This window comes from Convolutriloba macropyga, unplaced genomic scaffold (assembly GCF_964194025.1).
Source record: "Convolutriloba macropyga unplaced genomic scaffold, txConMacr16.3 SCAFFOLD_3947, whole genome shotgun sequence".
In the NCBI taxonomy this organism is placed as follows: Eukaryota; Metazoa; Xenacoelomorpha; order Acoela; family Convolutidae; genus Convolutriloba; species Convolutriloba macropyga.
The window spans coordinates 5,211-22,342 of NW_027450577.1; the positions used below are offsets into that span (position 1 = coordinate 5,211).

Below are 17,132 nucleotides of genomic sequence, written 5' to 3' on the forward strand. Positions count from 1 at the left end.
CTCTTTTCGCCCACACAAAGAATAGAATATGGTTTGCAAATGCGATATAATAATTTAATAAGTCCTCTGACTGCATTATACGTGAATTTATGGCACCAGTCAATGTTTTTGTGTCATATATGACCTTGTATGATTTCCAAGAATTTTTTTCAATTTCAATAGAAAACCAAAATTATACAGTTTTTATTCTTTGAAACTTTTTGTATGATCCCTGTATGATTTCTAGAAATCATATTTGGTGCTTGTATGACTACCAAGAATTCATACAAATCATATTTGACCTTTCATGATTACTAAGAGTCATATAAAACCTTTTACAAAATCAAAGAAAGTTGTATGATCGTTGACCCGGGCCGATATCTTGTTCTTAATAGGAATTTTACTTATTAGCATGCCGGTAATTCGACAAAATTCGCCAAACATGGTATACTCTAACGACTACAGAAAAAATGTTGTCAACAAAGCAATGAAAAGCCGGTCAGTAAGCTTAAATAAATTGAGCACTTTATTAGCTCTTGGTTTCGAGGAAACTTTGTTTTGAGGAACCTTTTTTTAATCATAAAACAGACCATTCAAGGTCATTTCATGGCGTTTTACGCACATTGAGTAAATGACTACTATAAGATTGAACTTCTTGATATCACTTCATAATATTGTGACCATCAAATAGCTGAAAAGTTTTCATTCATTATAGTTTTAGTTTTCATTGAATATTGTGAATTCTGTTTTTTTCTATGGCTCTGCTTATGATCCTGATTGCAACCTTGATTTTTGTTGCCTAGCTGTTGCTTTTTGTTTAGCTACGAGGTTGACCTTCACTTTGATCTTGAGCGCCTGTGTGATCTTTTTGCGAACCAAATTGACCTTGAGCCAAATCTGAATCTGCCTCAAGCCGACGGAAAAAGGGGGGTTGGCTATATGATGATTGACCTCGACTGAAATCTCGACCTCTGCGGTAAGTGGTGGCACCCCGATTGTAACTGCGACTTCTGCCGATTTCCTGAGCACCTCTGGGAAAGCCATACATTTGCCCTTGACTGTCTATGGTAGATGTGTGACCTGGACTGCGACCTTCGCCTTCAACCCAATGCTGTAAAGAGCGAGGTGTTTGACCTCGACTGTGCTCTTGACCTTGATAGAAATTTTGAGCTTGTCCTTCGCTGTACCTTCGGCGTGGAACTCGCCATGCTTGGCTTTGGTCGTAGACTTGAGCTAAGCAAAAGTACATTTCTGCTTTAAGCTGTAAACGTTTTTGTCATTAGCACCGAATGGTATATTCTTAATTTATTCTGAAACTTGTGCTAAAAAGGTTAAAATACTCTCTCTAAGTTTAGCTTAAGTTTAGCTAGTAAAAACTAGAAAGAGTATTTTAACCTTTTTTGCACAAATATTAATGTCACGGATTAATAGGCTCTACTTCGTTAGGTGTAATCATTGATCATGTTTTTAAGATTTTCACTTATAAAGAATCTATTTATTTTTTTCCAGAAGGACAATCAGTTGGTATAAAAGTCACAGAACAATCAAAATTAGTGAAGTTGAGCTTACCTAAATCCTAACTGAAATCCAAAGTAATAAAATACGAGAAAAAACCTGATGTTGACAGTTTAAAAACTGTATGAAGCTTTAAATTAACCAATATAGTTGATTAGGAGAGAAAACGCATCAATTCTATAACAGAGCTACAGAGATTTGTTGAGAATTAATTACCTCCCGCGCCACTGACTTAAACATTCTTGCAGGTGTTAAAAGGAACGTAGCGAAAAATAATAACTTATATCAGAAGAGACAAAATCGTAACTGACTAAAGTCATCGAATATGAAACTAAAATAATTGTTGGAAAGTACCCGTAACCTTTTGGAATTAATTGGTCTTTTCACAGAGCCGATGTCTCGTGTAGGGTGTAAGTGTGGACATATGCATTCAACAAGAGTGGGAAAAAATTAATTGTGATATGAAACGTGACCATCTCTCGACATGGGTAATCAAGGAAAATTGAGAGAAAAACCTCCAAACAAAATCTACCTTCTGGTCCTCGTAGAGGAGTCTCAAAGGAAACAGCTAAACTTCGATTCAGGCTTGGGCTTCCGAAATGGCTCACACGAGCACTGCCTCCCCCTCGGCCAGGGTAACCTCTAGGTCCTGGAGTTTCAAATTGGTCTCTACCATCACTCTGGTTTGATCTTTGAATAACACCTGAGGTTCCAAATTGACCCGAATCATTGCTCTGTCTAGCAATGATATCTTGTTCGTTTGCAGGTATGTTGAGCATTTGATGGTCCAAAGATCCGAAGCCAGAACTGCGGGTAGGACCAGAGCTAGCCGGTGAATAGCTGAAATTTTGACGCCATTGAGTGATTGATTTTAGAATCAGACATTAGTTGTGTACTAGCAAGTTTCCCTTCCTAACATAGGGATAGCACAAATTGTCACGAAGTTGGAAAATAGAAAGCGATCGAAAGCAAGCATCAATTTTTTTTTCTTTCTGATAGCACTTAATGGTGTTTTTGTACGGCCAACATGTTTCGTTTTGATCATTTTTGGATGTGACTTCTTGTGCAGTGAAACGAGATATCCGGTTAAATCTTGAAGTCTAAGACCATATCCTGCGCTCTTACAGATTTCTTAGTCAGCAAATGGGCGTTTTATTTGACGGTTAATGGGAACGCAAAGACAAATCTTGTAATCGAATAGTTAGATTAGAAATAATGGTTGACAACTGTGGCGATTAACACGAAATTCAGTCCATATTTATTACCCCAAATTACCGCACTTTTACATTCATGGTGATCACCTTTAATTTATAACTTCCTTGACTTCTTATGACATCAGATCTTAACTAGCTATTTACTCTGATAATTTACTTCTCTAAAAAATCAAGGGTCATCATATCACCTATAACAATATGAAAAGTTGGGGACAAATCTAGTATAAATAGCACGTGATAGCTCCTTGTTGCATTCACTCATTTCATAAATAACCAAGATGTAAATCAGCACGTGGATGAGGTACGTATATCTTTCCATACTTTAAACAAATAACATTATACTTTCAACACTCCTCCTATCATGTTAAGTGTTTGTTCCGAGAAGAACATCACAAAAAAGTGATACTTTGGTCCTCCCCAATGCTTTTGGAAGTGTGTCTGCCGGCATGCGATCGGTAGGTAAGTAGTTTAGCTCTAATAGTCGACTTTGGACTAAATTCCGAACGAAGTGCACTTTTAATGAAAAGTGCTTTGTCTTTTGGTGATTCATCGAATTTTTACTTAGAGCAATACAAGCTTGGTTGTCTACAAAGACGTTTACTGGCTGCTGGATTTCTAAATCTAGTTCTCGTAATAGGTTAACTAAATTGTCTGCTTCTTTAATGGCCTCTACTACGGCGTTAAGTTCAGCCTCAGCTGTTGAAGTAGATACACACTTTTGTAACTTGCTAGCCCAACTGATTGCACCTGAACTATTATTAAATTTAAAACAAAAACCACTTGTACTTTTTCTATTGTCTATGTTGCCTGCCCAATCTGAGTCTGAAAATCCTGTTAACTCCAGTTTCTCACTTTTTCTAAAAACCATCTTCTCTGATTTTGTACCTTTTAGGTAAAGTAAACACCCTTTTGCCGCATTCCAATGTCGCCCTCCAGGATTTTCAACAAACGAACTCAATAAATTGGCTGCGTGCGCAATATCTGGTCTACTTGTTAATGCCAAATAGTTCAAACATCCTACTATACCCCTATAATCACATGATTGCATTTCTCTATGCTCATTGCTGCCTATTTCTGGTGAATCTAATTTTGATAATTTCTAAAGATGTTTCCAGTGTCTTTGATTCGCCCATGTTAAACTTCTTTTGTAATTTTTCTACATATGCTTCTTGGCTTAGCATAATTTCGTTTTGTGTTCGCTCAATTTTTATATTTAAGAACCAGCTAAGATCTCCATAACTGCTAATTTGAAACTGCTCACTAATTTTATTTTTAAAGTTTTAACAAAAATCTTCATGCAATCCTAATATCACCATATCATCTACCCAAAGACACACTAATCCCTCTATACCATTTTCTCCTTTCTTTGTGAAAAGACACTCATCTTGAACAGCCGGCGTGAAACCTAATTGGTTGAGAAAAGTTTTGATTGTAAAGTACCAATTTATACCGGACTGTTTCAATCCATATAAACTTTTCCTCAGCTTACAAATTAATGGATTTCCTTGCTTGTCAAACTTTTCAAACCCTTCGAGCTGTTGCATAAAGATTTCTTCTTCGATGTCAGCGTTTAAGTATGCTGTTTTGATATCCATTTGTTTTAAATCGGTGTTTTTATATACTGCGTAGCTTATCAGTACTCGAATTGTTGAGAGGCGTGTTGTTGGTGAGTAGGTTTCGTTGTAATCCTGACCTGGAACTTGGCTAAATCCTTTTGCTACGAATCTTGCCTTATACCTTGTTATCTCCCCACTAAGACCAAATTGAAGAGCAAAGTGCCAGCGGCTACCAGTGGGTTTATTTCCTTTGTTCTCTACCAGTTCCCAAACTTTATTTTCCACTAATGAGTTGTATTCCAACTTCATTGCCTCGTACCAGTTTTTATCCCTAATTGCTTCATCAATAGACTTAAGTAGCAATTCGTAGTTAACAATTTCACCAAGGAAAGCTGCCGGGTTTAAATCTCTATCACAATCTGAATGATGCTTGTTGACTATCTCCTCCTTCTTTTCTTTGACTTCAATAAACATTTCGTTTTCGTTGAAAGTTACACTGCGAGATTTTCTAAACTTAAAGACCCCTCTGTCATTTGGAATACCTACCGGATAAGTCTTACTATTGTCTGAAGACCCTAACAATATTCTTTTTGAGAAGTTCTATCAATCTTACCACAAAAAATTTTTTCAACATGAACGAAAGCTGAACAACCAAACATTTTGATTGATTCTAAGTTAGGTTTCTTCTTTAACATTGCCTCAAAAGGTGTCTTCTGAATACCTGAATGGAAACAAAAAATTTATTCTCACTTGCCATGTTAAATGCATATGGCCAATACTCTTTTTCTAAACCTGACTGCTCTAAAAGACATCTAGCCATTGGGATGATTGTCCCCCAATTCCTCTCAACCTTTCCGTTTTCTTGTGGTGTATACGGTGCCGAGAACTCAAGTCTAACGCCTTGTCGTCTACATAATTGTTTTATGTCATTTGACACATATTCCCCTGCACCGTCACAAACTAGGGTTCCTGGTTGCCCTATGTCTGCAAAGAACTGTTCAAACTTTTCAAAGGCCTCGTCCCTTGACCTCAAAAAATATAGTTTCTGATATCTGCTAAAACTGTCCACGAACCCTATTGCATACCTGTGGCCATCAACCGCTTCCGTTTGGATGGACCCTAATATGTCGAAATGAACAATTTCTAAGTCTTCTCTTGCTCTTGTTCCTGAGTCTCTTGGTACTGGAAGTTTCTTTGATTTATTTAGCTGACATATTTCACAGTTTGCTAAATCATGATCGTTTACTTTTAGCCCCAACTGCGTGATCTTTTAATTTGTATATGTCCTCAACATTGTTATGACCCAAACGCTTATGCCACAAACTAAGGGGATCTCCATTTGCTAAGTTGCACTGCTCTCCGTAATCAATGTTGTGCCAGATAATTAAACTATCTCTTTCCTCGAAAGGGAAAACTGTTCCGTTCTTATTTCGTATTTCTAAATTCCTACCAAAGAAGAGCTCGTTGCCTGTTGCTCTAAGTTTTGACACTGATATCAGATTCCTTGTGTTGTTCGGAACAAGCAACGCATTACTTAACCTTATTTTTCGCTCTGAACCATTGGAATCCAAAACCTTAAGTTCAACTGTTCTTTTCCCACTAATTGAACTTTTACTGCTGTTTGCATTAGTGATGGTACCAGAATACTTCTTGTCTATATCTATGAATAAACCGTCGTCTTTAATCATATGACTCGTAGCACCTGAGTCCAAAACTATTTCATTTGCAAGGTTGTTTTCCGACGTTTGGAGAAGGAAAAGAATTCTTCTTCTTCTAAATTCTGCTCCTCAACTAAATTTTGCGAGCTTCTCTGATTTGTTCTCCTGCTTTGACTTACAAATTTTTTCTCAGGGTTCTGTTGCTTTCTACAAAGTTTAGCTCTATGTCCGTGATCACCACACTTAAAACATTTCATTTGAGAAGCTTTGGTTTGTTCAGGAATCGTTTTCTTAAACCTACATTCTTTTGCGATATGTCCCATTTTCTGGCAGTTGAAACATTTCCGTTGCTTATTAAATAGTACGCTCTCTGTTTTGGTTTTTACATTTTCATTATCGAAGTTTATCAGATCTCGTTTTATTTCCTCAGTTAGGTTTCTTCTTTAACATTGCCTCAAAAGGTGTCTTCTGAATACCTGAATGGAAACAAAAATTTTATTCTCACTTGCCATGTTAAATGCATATGGCCAATACTCTTTTTCTAAACCTGACTGCTCTAAAAGACATCTAGCCATTGGGGTGATTGTCCCCCAATTCCTCTCAACCTTTCCGTTTTCTTGTGGTGTATACGGTGCCGAGAACTCAAGTCTAACGCCTTGTCGTCTACATAATTGTTTTATGTCATTTGACACATATTCCCCTGCACCGTCACAAACTTAGGTTCCTGGTTGCCCTATGTCTGCAAAGAACTAGAGTTTTCTCGTCTTTGCTGTATTTCACGAGTGTTGCGAAATTTTCATATTCCTTCGGGAGCCCTTTTAGAATTATTGGGACAAACATTTTTTCACTAATTCCTTTATTCACTAGTGTTAAGTTGTATTGCATATCATCTGCTCTGGTGAGAAAATCTACTATACTCTCACTTGAAGTCTTCCTAAGGCTAGTTAATTTCGCTATCAATTTGTGTAGCTGGGGTCTCTCAAAACAGTTGAAGCGTTTACACAGTACATCCCGAGCTCTAATGCCGTCACCCTTATGTGGTCTTAGAAAAAGAACTGCTGTTTTGTCTAAAGCCTGAACTAACTCGTACCACAATGTCTTCTTTTTCTCTTCTAATTCTTCCCTCCCTTTTTCTATAGCTTGCCTTCGTTGCTCCTCCGAAGAATTATTTCTAACAGCTGGCACATAATCTAGATAGGTGGCTTCTCCACTAAGAACTTTACCAAGTTTTAAAGAGTGCATACGAGCCTCAAACTGTTCAGCAAAATACAAGAAATCGTCCTCACGCCCGCTGAATACCAATCTTTCTAATTTTGAGCTCATTGTTAGGCCTGTCTTACTTTCGTTTAATTTCCGTTCGTTTGAAATTAACTCTTTAGCTTCAATTGTTCGCTACTGAACCAAAGACTTATGATGCCCCAACTATATCCTTTGTTTTTCTAAGCTAGTACTGCTCTAGGTAAATATTCTTTTGAAAAAAGGGTCGGGCTGTGAAAAAAATCTTGTTCGGACTTAGATCAAAACTCCTTTCCTTTCTACGCGTGTATGAATCTGTTGCCTGTTTGTCGCTGTGTTATAGGGCAACGAAGCGGTTAGTCGATATGTTTGTGTATCAAAAAATGCTATTTAGCACCAGGTTAGCACTTATTGTAATATGGTAGCAATTGTTAGAAAAAAAAACACTAAGCAAAAAGAGTTTGGTCGACTAAATTAATAATGGAAGTTGGTGTTCTGTTCCAGTTCTGTAATATCCTTGACAAAATCGAAGCAGGACATTGACATTGAGCCAGGGTTTTTCTGCCGCGATTAAGCACGATGAGGATACCAACACCCTCCGAGGATAATGTACTCGAACCCTAATCCTAGTCCTAATAAAGATATCTTGTACCACCAACTTTTGTGTCTTTCGACCAAACTTGTATCTTACAGAAGCACGGCACACACAATTGAAAATGAAACAGTTGTTTAAGCTGAGCTGTTCTCAGCTATACTAAGCAAACCTTGTTCCCCGACAGCTCTGTTATACAATTGAACCTCCGCACTCCTTTTTGATCCCGCACAACAGCTCCACTCACTCTTTACTTCACAAGCAGAATCCACTGCTTAGCTACACACACTTAGCACTCCACGATTGAAGTCCCCCGACCAGGTACACAAGCTCTCGACTCAACAGATGAAGTCCACCAACCAGCTTCACAACCTGCTCACTTCTTAAGTGAAGTCCCCCAACCACTTACAAAAGCTTCCAACTCCACAATTGAAGTCCCCCAACCAGTCACACAAGCTTTCAACTCCACAACTGAAGTCCCCCAACCAGTTACACAAGCTTCTTACTCTTGCTTCCTCTGGTCTCACTTGGCCACTTCTTGACTACAAGGCTTGTCTCTCCTTGTCTTCTCTGTCTTCCTCCCCCAGTGATTTCAGCGATCCTCTTATGTAGCAAAGAGGCGCAGCAACAACGTTTTTCTATTTACGATGGGGGTTGATTACTTAACTTAGAAAACCTCTCTGCCCATAACCTGTCGGTTAATGGGAACGCAGAGTCAAATCTTGTAGTCCAATAGTAAAATTAGAAATAATGTTTGAGAACTGTGGCGATCAACACGAAATTCAGTCCATATTTATTACCCCAAATTACCGCACTTTTACATTCATGGTGATCACCTTTAATTTATAGCTTCCTTGACTTCTTATGACATCAGATCTTAACTAGCTATTTACTCTGATAATTTACTTCTCTAAAAGATCAAGGGTCATCATATCACCTATAACAATATGAAAAGTTGGGGACAAATCTAGTATAAATAGCACGTGTTAGCTCCTTGTTGCATTCACTCAATTCATAAATAACCAAGATGTAAATCAGCACTTGGATGAGGTACGTATATCTTTCCATACTTTAAACAATTAACATTATACTTTCAACATTATTGAAAAATGATGAGGCGGGGTAAATTTACGAATGGAAGCCAGGTTTAGGCCCAGACCCAAATTGAGCTATGATCAGAACCACTGGAACGAACACGAGGGTAACTTCAGAGATTCAGATTATCCCCTCCTTGTTTTTTGATTCGCACAGTTAAGTGTATGCTATTTTTGGTGTAATTTGTCAGTTTTTCGATGCCCTTTCTACATTTTAATTGCATCAATGGCGTATCTGCACTTGTTACACGGAAACCAAGAAATGCCTCAAAAGAATGCACTTGGTGGAGCAGTGATGGTCTACCACTTAGTATTTTCATACCCATTTTGATCTCGCTTTTGCTCACAGCTTCACATGGAAACTTGTCTACAGGATTGACCTTGAGCACCTATTTATTATAAACGTCAGAAGTTACGTGAAAATGATCAAATTGATTTTTTTCTGTTATCATGTTAGCAGTGTTGTAGGTCGGTTTACTCAAATAATCGATTCATAGTGTGAATGCTCTTCAACAACGACAAAGATAAAACTTGCTTGTTTTTTTTATTTCGCCTACTTCAATATCTAAAACATAGCTGACAGATTGCCAAAAATAGCCGCAACAGCTTTGTAGGTTTGCAGTCGAATAGATAGTAAAAGAAACAGACCAAGAAGAAACCTCTTTTTTATTAAATGCTGAGATGATACATTTACGTTAAGAATCGGTTTTAGTTACTGCTGCTTATAGTAGCTGCCCTCAAATACCCGCACTCAATTGACCTCATCTCTTTGAATTAAAGTAGGAAAAGTAAATTTCAGAGTTATGAAATCATTTGCGAGAAGTCATGCGATCAGAAACTTAATCACGCGTAGGAACAAAAGAGCGAAAAATGTGAACAAACTAAGATTGAAAAATGAGGTCACGCGCGCAATTTAGTTGAAATTGCAAGAACGAACGAACAAATTGCAGATTTGAAATGATTGATTGTCACCTCATATGGTCGTATGAACATGTTTGCTAAAAACCAAGAGAAGGCCAAAAATAGCTCCAGCTATCGTTTTGAGGCTATTAAACGAAGTAGAATTGCTACTGTTTAACATATTTCCAGATCTTAAAGACCAGTATAGCCTCAAGAAAACAGGTGGAACGATGTGCAGGTGTGGATATTGGGAAAAGAGGGGCGCAATGGGGATTTAAAGTGTTGTGGGAAGAGGTCAAACTATAGGAACTGTGAATCCTTTTCATCTTAAGTTTGTGTCTCCGAGAGAGTTTCAGTGATTTGCATACTTAGAGCCTAATAAGACAAAAGGCTGTAAGAGAATTTAGGCCCACCAGTAACTAACGGTTATCCCTTTTGGAGGACGAAAAATTCAAAATGGTCACACGAATAATCGGTCCAACAAAAGATCAACAAGACTAATACGATTGCCACAAACTTCGTATGAGAGTAATTAACAAATTTACGAATCAGCTGACTTATATCTTACATTGGCAGGAAAATTTGAGAACATAGCCGGTAAATTGCCAAAAAGAGCCGCCGATGAGGCGCTAGACTCACATCGGGATTGAAACAGAAAAAAAGATATCGTAATTGACAAAAATTTTCCTTTCCTAATTTCACCGAAGTTTCAAAAAAGGTTCTAATTCAGTGTGCAGTTTCAATTATATTCTAAGCCTATATTTACTGCAGGATCTAAACGCAGAAGGTTATTAAGCTTAACACTAATATCCGCTACCAATCTTTCTAATGAACTTCGATAACCAAGGGCACGATGACTTAATAACCGGCATTTATTGGTTTACCCCGGTATTCACTATATTTCGTAATACAACGAGCGAAGGAATTTAAAATCCATTTAACGGAAAAATCGAGTGAAATAAGTCAGAAGTCAAACGAGAAAATCATGACTTATATAAAATAAAAAACTTGATCAAAAGGTAAAGCGAATTAAAAAAAAACATGTCTTGACGTACAATTCAAAGAGTTTTCATTGGCTAAACAAAACCTGCGATATATTTTTTTATACTTTTCTTTTGGTCAGGATACTTTCAAGAGTCTCAATTGAAAATTGTTCCGCCCGAATGTTGAAGTTAATTGTTTCGGCCTAGAAATTACAAGGCTCGAGAATTTATCTTAATCCATAAGGTTCAAACATCTAAAAAAAATTGCATCATCAATTTTGTTTTCGTAGTAATGTATTTTTTTCGTTATTTGATTGAGATACCGTAGCTTATAATTCATAGGACGACTACCAGGAGAGATTTCAAGCAATTATCGCAATTATCTGCGAGACAGCACAACTTACGCTAGATTTCAATGCATAATCAACCTTGAGATAAAAATATTCAAAATTGGATATTTTTAATTATTGTCAAGGAAGTTGAAGATTGTTGCAAAAGCAATGGAAACAAGAGGCGTAAATTTGGTAATTTAAAATTGAAACAGTTTTGAATACCTAACGCAAGCAAAACTTCCCAAAAAAATTGAGGGTAAAATGAAAAGGATTTGAATATGGTGATCATAATGTCCAGCTAAGAAACTTTTGTATTCTTGTGGTTGGCGCTTTCCTTTTTGGTTTTCTGTTCGAAGTGGGTGAACAATAAAATGCATTGCGGAATATCTTTGACAAGCAATCTCTGACAACTGTCTCCGTGGAACTTAAGGTCGATAGAAAACATACAACAAACTTGTAAATTAAAATTTAAAATGAAAACATCATTCTTGTTTCAACAGTTTTTATGATTTGAAAAGGTCCTGAGTTTTCTTATTTTCTTTGTCCTAAAAAGATCTGAAATTGTTTTCAAGTATCAAGTGCAGATTCAACCATATCGCCTTTGTTTATATTTTTTTTGCCATTTTCACTTTTGTGTTTGATTGATGAATTAGCGAGAAAAAAAGAAAATCTCGTTGGAGATATGCGGGATTATCTCAAGATTCTACGCCAGATGTCTAATCAAAACTTCAATTAATTATATTTTTTTGAATTGTATTGGTTTGCTATTTCTATCAAATTAACTTTTTTCTCGTGTTTTATTCATGAGAATATTTTGATTTGAGTTTTGCTCCTAGAATAAAGTTTAAGGCATATCTGAATGTTTTCTCCACACTTTTGTTTTCAACAAATCTGAGGTTTTGTTCTACTTCTCAAATTTTGCATTGTTACTGCAGCAATCTTGCCATTCGGCTTCAAATCGGAAGAATATGTAGCAAGATATAGCCCAACAACTCATAGTCATAACTATGGTCACTATTTCGCTGAAGTATTCCTTTTTTATAGAGATAAAAAGTTCTTTCATTGCACATTTTTGAGAAAATTTTGTCTTAAAACATATCGGTATTTCACAAATACGCGCAGGAACAAAAGAGTGAAAAGTGTGAACAAACTAAGAAGGAAAAATAAGGTCACGCACGCAACTTAGTTGAAAATGCAAGAACGAACGAACAAATTGCAGATTTGAAATGATTGATTGTCACTTCATATGGTCGTAGGAAAATGTTTGCGAAAAACCAAGAGGAGGTCAATAATAGCTCCAGCTATCGTTTTGAGGCTATTAAAATAAGCAGATTTGCTACTGTTTCATCATATTTCCAGACCTTAAAGACTAGTAAAGCCTCAAGAAAACAGGTGGAACGATGTCCAGGATTGGGCATTGGAGTAAGAGGTGTGCACTGGGGATTTGAAGTGTGGTGGGAAGAGGTCAAATTATAGGAACATTAAATCCTTTTCATGTTAAATTTGTGTCTCCGAAAGAGTTTTGGTGATTTGCATACTTGGAGCCTAATAAGACAAAAAGCTGTACAAGAATTTAAGCTCACTGGGAACTAACGGTTATCCACTCTTGCAGGAAGAAAAGTTGAAATGGTCACACGAATAATCGGTCAAACAAAAGATCAACAAGACTAATACAATTACCACAAACTGCGTATGAGAGCAATTAACAAGTTTACGAATCAGCTGAACAATATCTTACGTTGGCAGGAAAAATTCATAACATAGCCCGCAAATCACCAAAAAATAGCCACCCACGAGGCGCTAGACTCACATTGGGATTGAAACCGAAAAAAAGAAGAGATCGAATTGACAAAAATCTTCCTAATTTTTCCGAAGTTTCGAAAAAGGTTCTGATTCAGTGTGCAGTTTCAATTATTTTCTCAACCTATATTTACTTCAGGTTCTAAAAAGTAGAAGGTTGTTCAGCTTAACACTAATATCAGCTAGCAATCTGTCTAATGAACTTTGATGACCTAGGGCACGATGATTTAATGAACGGTCTTTTTACCGGTTTACCCCGGTATTCACTATATTGCGTAACTCAATGAGCGAAAGAATTTAAAATCCTTTTAGTGGAGATAGTGAGTGAAGTAGGCGAGAAGTCAAGCGGGAAAATCGCCACTTATATAAAAAGAAAAACTTGATCAAAAGGTAAAGCGAATTTAAAAAAATAACAGGACAAGTCTTGACGTAAAAAATTTTTTTATTGGCTAAACAAAAACTAGACCTAGAATGGACTGTGAGTGAATTGGGAAAACCAATTCGAAAAAAAATCAGATCGAAAAAATTATAAAAACTGAAAATCAAAGTCAAAATGACACATGTGAACTAAAAACCACTATCGAGAAAGAGAAATTTGGTTCAAACAAAAGCTAGGCATAAAATGAGTTATGAATGGATTGGGAAAACCACTTAGAAAAAAATCCAATCGCAAAAATTGAAAAAAATAGTAAAAATCAAAACAAAATTGCCGCATGTGAAAAAACCACTAGGCGAGAAAGCGAAGTTTTTTTCAAACACCGTTTTCTCACTCTACTTTAAAATTAGAGCGAAAAAAATTCACGCCATAAAACCACTCAATTTTTGGCTCCACTTCCTGTTTCGGTGTGACCAAAATCACAACCCCAATTTGATTTCAAAAATCATGAAAAAAAGGAGATGCCTAAATAATAGCCGTTTGAGAGGTTGACGGCGGCTATTAAACAGAATCTTCGCAAGTTTTTGAAAAGCGACACAATTACTAAGCTGTTGGAACCAGAACAAACATTTAATAAAGATTGTAACCGTACTGTTCAACAAAACCTGCGATATAATTTTTTTGTCCTTTTCTTTTGATCAGTGTTCTTTAAAGAGCCTCAATCGAAACTTCTTCCGCCCGAATGTTTCCGTTGATTGTTCCGGCCTAGAAATTACAAGGCTCGAGGATCTATCTCAATCCATATGGTGCAAACATCTGCCAAAGATGCATCATGAATTTTGTCTTTGTATGTCTTTTTTTTCGGTATTTGATTGAGATAATTCAGCTTCGAATTCATAGGACGACTGCCAGGAGAGATCTCAAGTAATTATCCCGAAAAAACGCGAGACAGCACAACTTACGCTAGATTACAATGCACAATCAACCTTTGAGATAAAAAATACTCAAAACTGGACATTTGTAATAATTCCAAAAGAAGATGAAGAAGATTCCAAAAGTAACGAAAAAGAGAAGTAAAATTGGTAATTAAAAAATGAAACCGTTCTGAATACCTGAAGCAAGCAAAATTTCCCAAAAAAGTTGAGGGTAAATTGAAAATGATGTGAATATGGTGATTATAATGTCCTGCTAAGAAACTTTTGTATGCTTGCGGTTGGCGCTTTCCTTTTGGGTTTGATGTTCGAAGTGGGCTAACAATAAAATACATTGCGGAGAACCTTTGATTATCAATATCTAGTATTACAAGTGGCTCAAAGGAAATTGAAATTGATTGGAAACAAACAAGAAACTTGTAAAATAAAAATTGAAATCAAAACATCATTCTTGTTTCTACAGTTTTTATGATTTGAAAAGGTCCTGAGTTTTCCTATTTTCTTTGTCCTGAATTTGGTTTGAATAATAAAGTACAGATTTAACCAGATTTCTATTGCTTGTATTTTTTGCCATTTTCACTATTGTGTATGATTGGTTTATTAGCGAGAAAAAAAAATCTCGTTGTAGATATGCGGGATTATCTCAAGATTCTACGCCAGATGTCTAATAAAACAGCCGCTTATTGAATTATATATTTTTTAGATTGTATCAGTTTGCTTTTTCTACACAGTTAGCTAATTTTTTCCCTCGTTTTTTCTTCAAAGATTATTTTAATTTGACCCTTGCTCCTAGCATACAGTTTAAGGCATATCTAAGTGTTTTCTCCACACTTGTTTTCAACAAACCTGATTGTTTTTTCTACCCCGCAAATCTTGTATGATTGTTGCAGTATTCTTGCCGGCCACTTCAACTCGGAAGACTATGTAGCAAGATGTAGTCCAACTCATGGTAGTGACTATGGTCACTATAACGCTAATTTAAACGTTTTGTTATAGCGAAAAAAGCTCTTTCCTTGCGCATTTTTGAAGAAGGTTTGTCTCATTACTTAACGGTATTTCTCAATCATAAAAACGCGATGTTGATAAAGAGCTGCAATATCCGAAATAGCTCATTCCGGACTAAAATGACAGAAAATATGCAATTAGTTGTTTGAAATGCCAGACATCTGTTGAGCCAAATTCTATACTAGCATTTTTTTTCGATCACTACCACATTTTATAACTGTCGCCATTTTAAGGTTTGCAAAATGCGAGTTTCACGCGAAGTTACGAGTAAAGGCACGTAAAATGACCTTAAATTTCTGGCTGAAATCTCGATTATAATCTTGAATCATTTTATGTTCAACTATAGGTTATGTGACTCTGATTAGAGCACTGAAAAAAATCTGGCGTCAGTGGAGATTTAAGCCTGAAATACTGTGACCTAGCAACAAACCTGGGTAGCATATGCAATTGATTTTGATTAGAGAGTCCCCCTGCAGAACTTTGCTCAGCTAAGTTGCCAGAAATCCGTTGACTATCGTATGTAGGAAGCTGTCGCTGTGGATGCTGCAAATTATTCTCCTTCATTTGATTTATGAAACGTTTTGCCATTTTCTGCTTTCTTTTGCTGCCCTTCATGTTGCGTAGCGCGCCGGCCGTCAATTCACGAAGTAAATGGAGTTCTCTTTGATTTTGTGTGCCAAGCATTGCGTTGTTGGGGCTGCCCCTAGCAGCTGAACAAAAACCAAACATGACAACCCAGATATGAGAGGCCACGAGATCAAACCTGCGCCGAAATTTTACAGAGATGACCTACAAAAATCATAGTTATATATACCATTGGTATACATATATACAACCCAGGTTAAGGTCCCAGATCCAAGTAACCTCTGATAAGATTAAATTCAAACTTCAATCTCTGCTCAGACCGTGCCAGACTGAAATGACCACTGTTCAGACTTTGGTGCGCCCAAAATGTGTGATTCGACTTTGGTGCGATATTAGTGCGAACAAAACATGTGATGCGACTTTGGTGTGGCTTTCTTGCAACCCAAAAATAAAATAAAATGAACGGTTCATAAAAGTTGGTAATCTTTTTCGGCTTGTTTTTATGTTGACCAATCCACACAACAACCAGTGGTTGTTTTTACTTCGTTGTTTTACCTTGCCAAATAAGAAATTTTTCTCTACACGAATAGTTCAAATTTTTTAATTTAAACATACTGTAAAAAAATGGTTGGGACGATGTGTCATGCAGCTATTGTCCAGACTATGTTCAAACTTTGGTCTTTATTTAGAGATTCCGAGATTTGTATGAAAATTGTTGAGAATATCCTGCGAGCATCTTTCAGACCCTGCTTTTCTGTTGATCTCTAATCATACTGTCATGCGACCGTCTCCCCCCAGGTTGAGGTGCCAGACTGAAAGTCGATATGTCCAGACCGTCCCAGACGGAAAGTGTCTATGTCCAGACCCTCCCAGACGGAAAGTGCCTATGTCCAGACTTTCGTGCGTTCAAAATTTTTCGTGCGTTCGTCGTGCGCTCAAAACTCCCTATGTCCAGACTTTCGTGCGTTCAATATCTTATATGACCAGACTTTAGTGCGTTCCAAATTAAAATTCGTGCGCTCATTTGTGCGTTCAAAAACACCTATGTCCAGACTTTCGTGCGTTCAAACATGCTTATGTCCAGACTTTCGGGCGTTCAAAATCTTATATGACCAGACTTTAGTGCGTTCTAAATGAAAAATCGTGCGCTCATTTGTGCGTTCATGTCCAGACTATCGTGCGTTCAAAAACACCTATGTCCAGACTTTCGTGCGTTCAAAAATGCGTATGTCCAGACTTTCGTGCGTTCATGTTCAGATAACGTTTTTTATAATGTATTCATTTCAAATATAGATACGTTAGGGTGATGGTTGTGCCCAAGCAGTTCCTAATTTTTGTTTAATAAAAAGATGTTCGATGAAAGTATTGGCTGAAG

General features: G+C 36.9%; 1 protein-coding gene across 2 annotated transcripts; it reads right to left on the reverse strand.

Annotated features, from left to right (window-relative positions):
* Positions 1-555: 555 nt before the first annotated feature.
* LOC142356001 (uncharacterized) lies at positions 556-15,876 on the reverse strand. Of its 2 annotated transcripts, XM_075407993.1 has the most exons (4): positions 15,603-15,876; positions 2,027-2,334; positions 1,711-1,725; positions 556-1,212 (listed from the first exon to the last, which is right to left on the reverse strand). In XM_075407993.1, exons 1-4 carry the CDS (start codon positions 15,854-15,856, stop codon positions 797-799), a joined length of 993 nt encoding a protein of 330 aa, XP_075264108.1. In that variant the 5' UTR covers positions 15,857-15,876; the 3' UTR covers positions 556-796. The 2 variants fall into 2 exon arrangements, with proteins under 2 accessions (XP_075264108.1, XP_075264110.1); XM_075407995.1 differs by lacking the exon at positions 1,711-1,725.
* Positions 15,877-17,132: the final 1,256 nt, after the last annotated feature.

Bases quoted from the DNA above. Each gene is read 5' to 3' on its own strand.
- LOC142356001 (XM_075407993.1), bottom strand. From the start codon at position 15,856: ATGCTTGGCACACAAAATCAAAGAGAACTCCATTTACTTCGTGAATTG. The intron at 2,335-15,602 runs GTTTGTTGCTAG...TCAAAATTTCAG, and splicing joins CAATTGCATATGCTACCCAG to CTATTCACCGGCTAGCTCTG.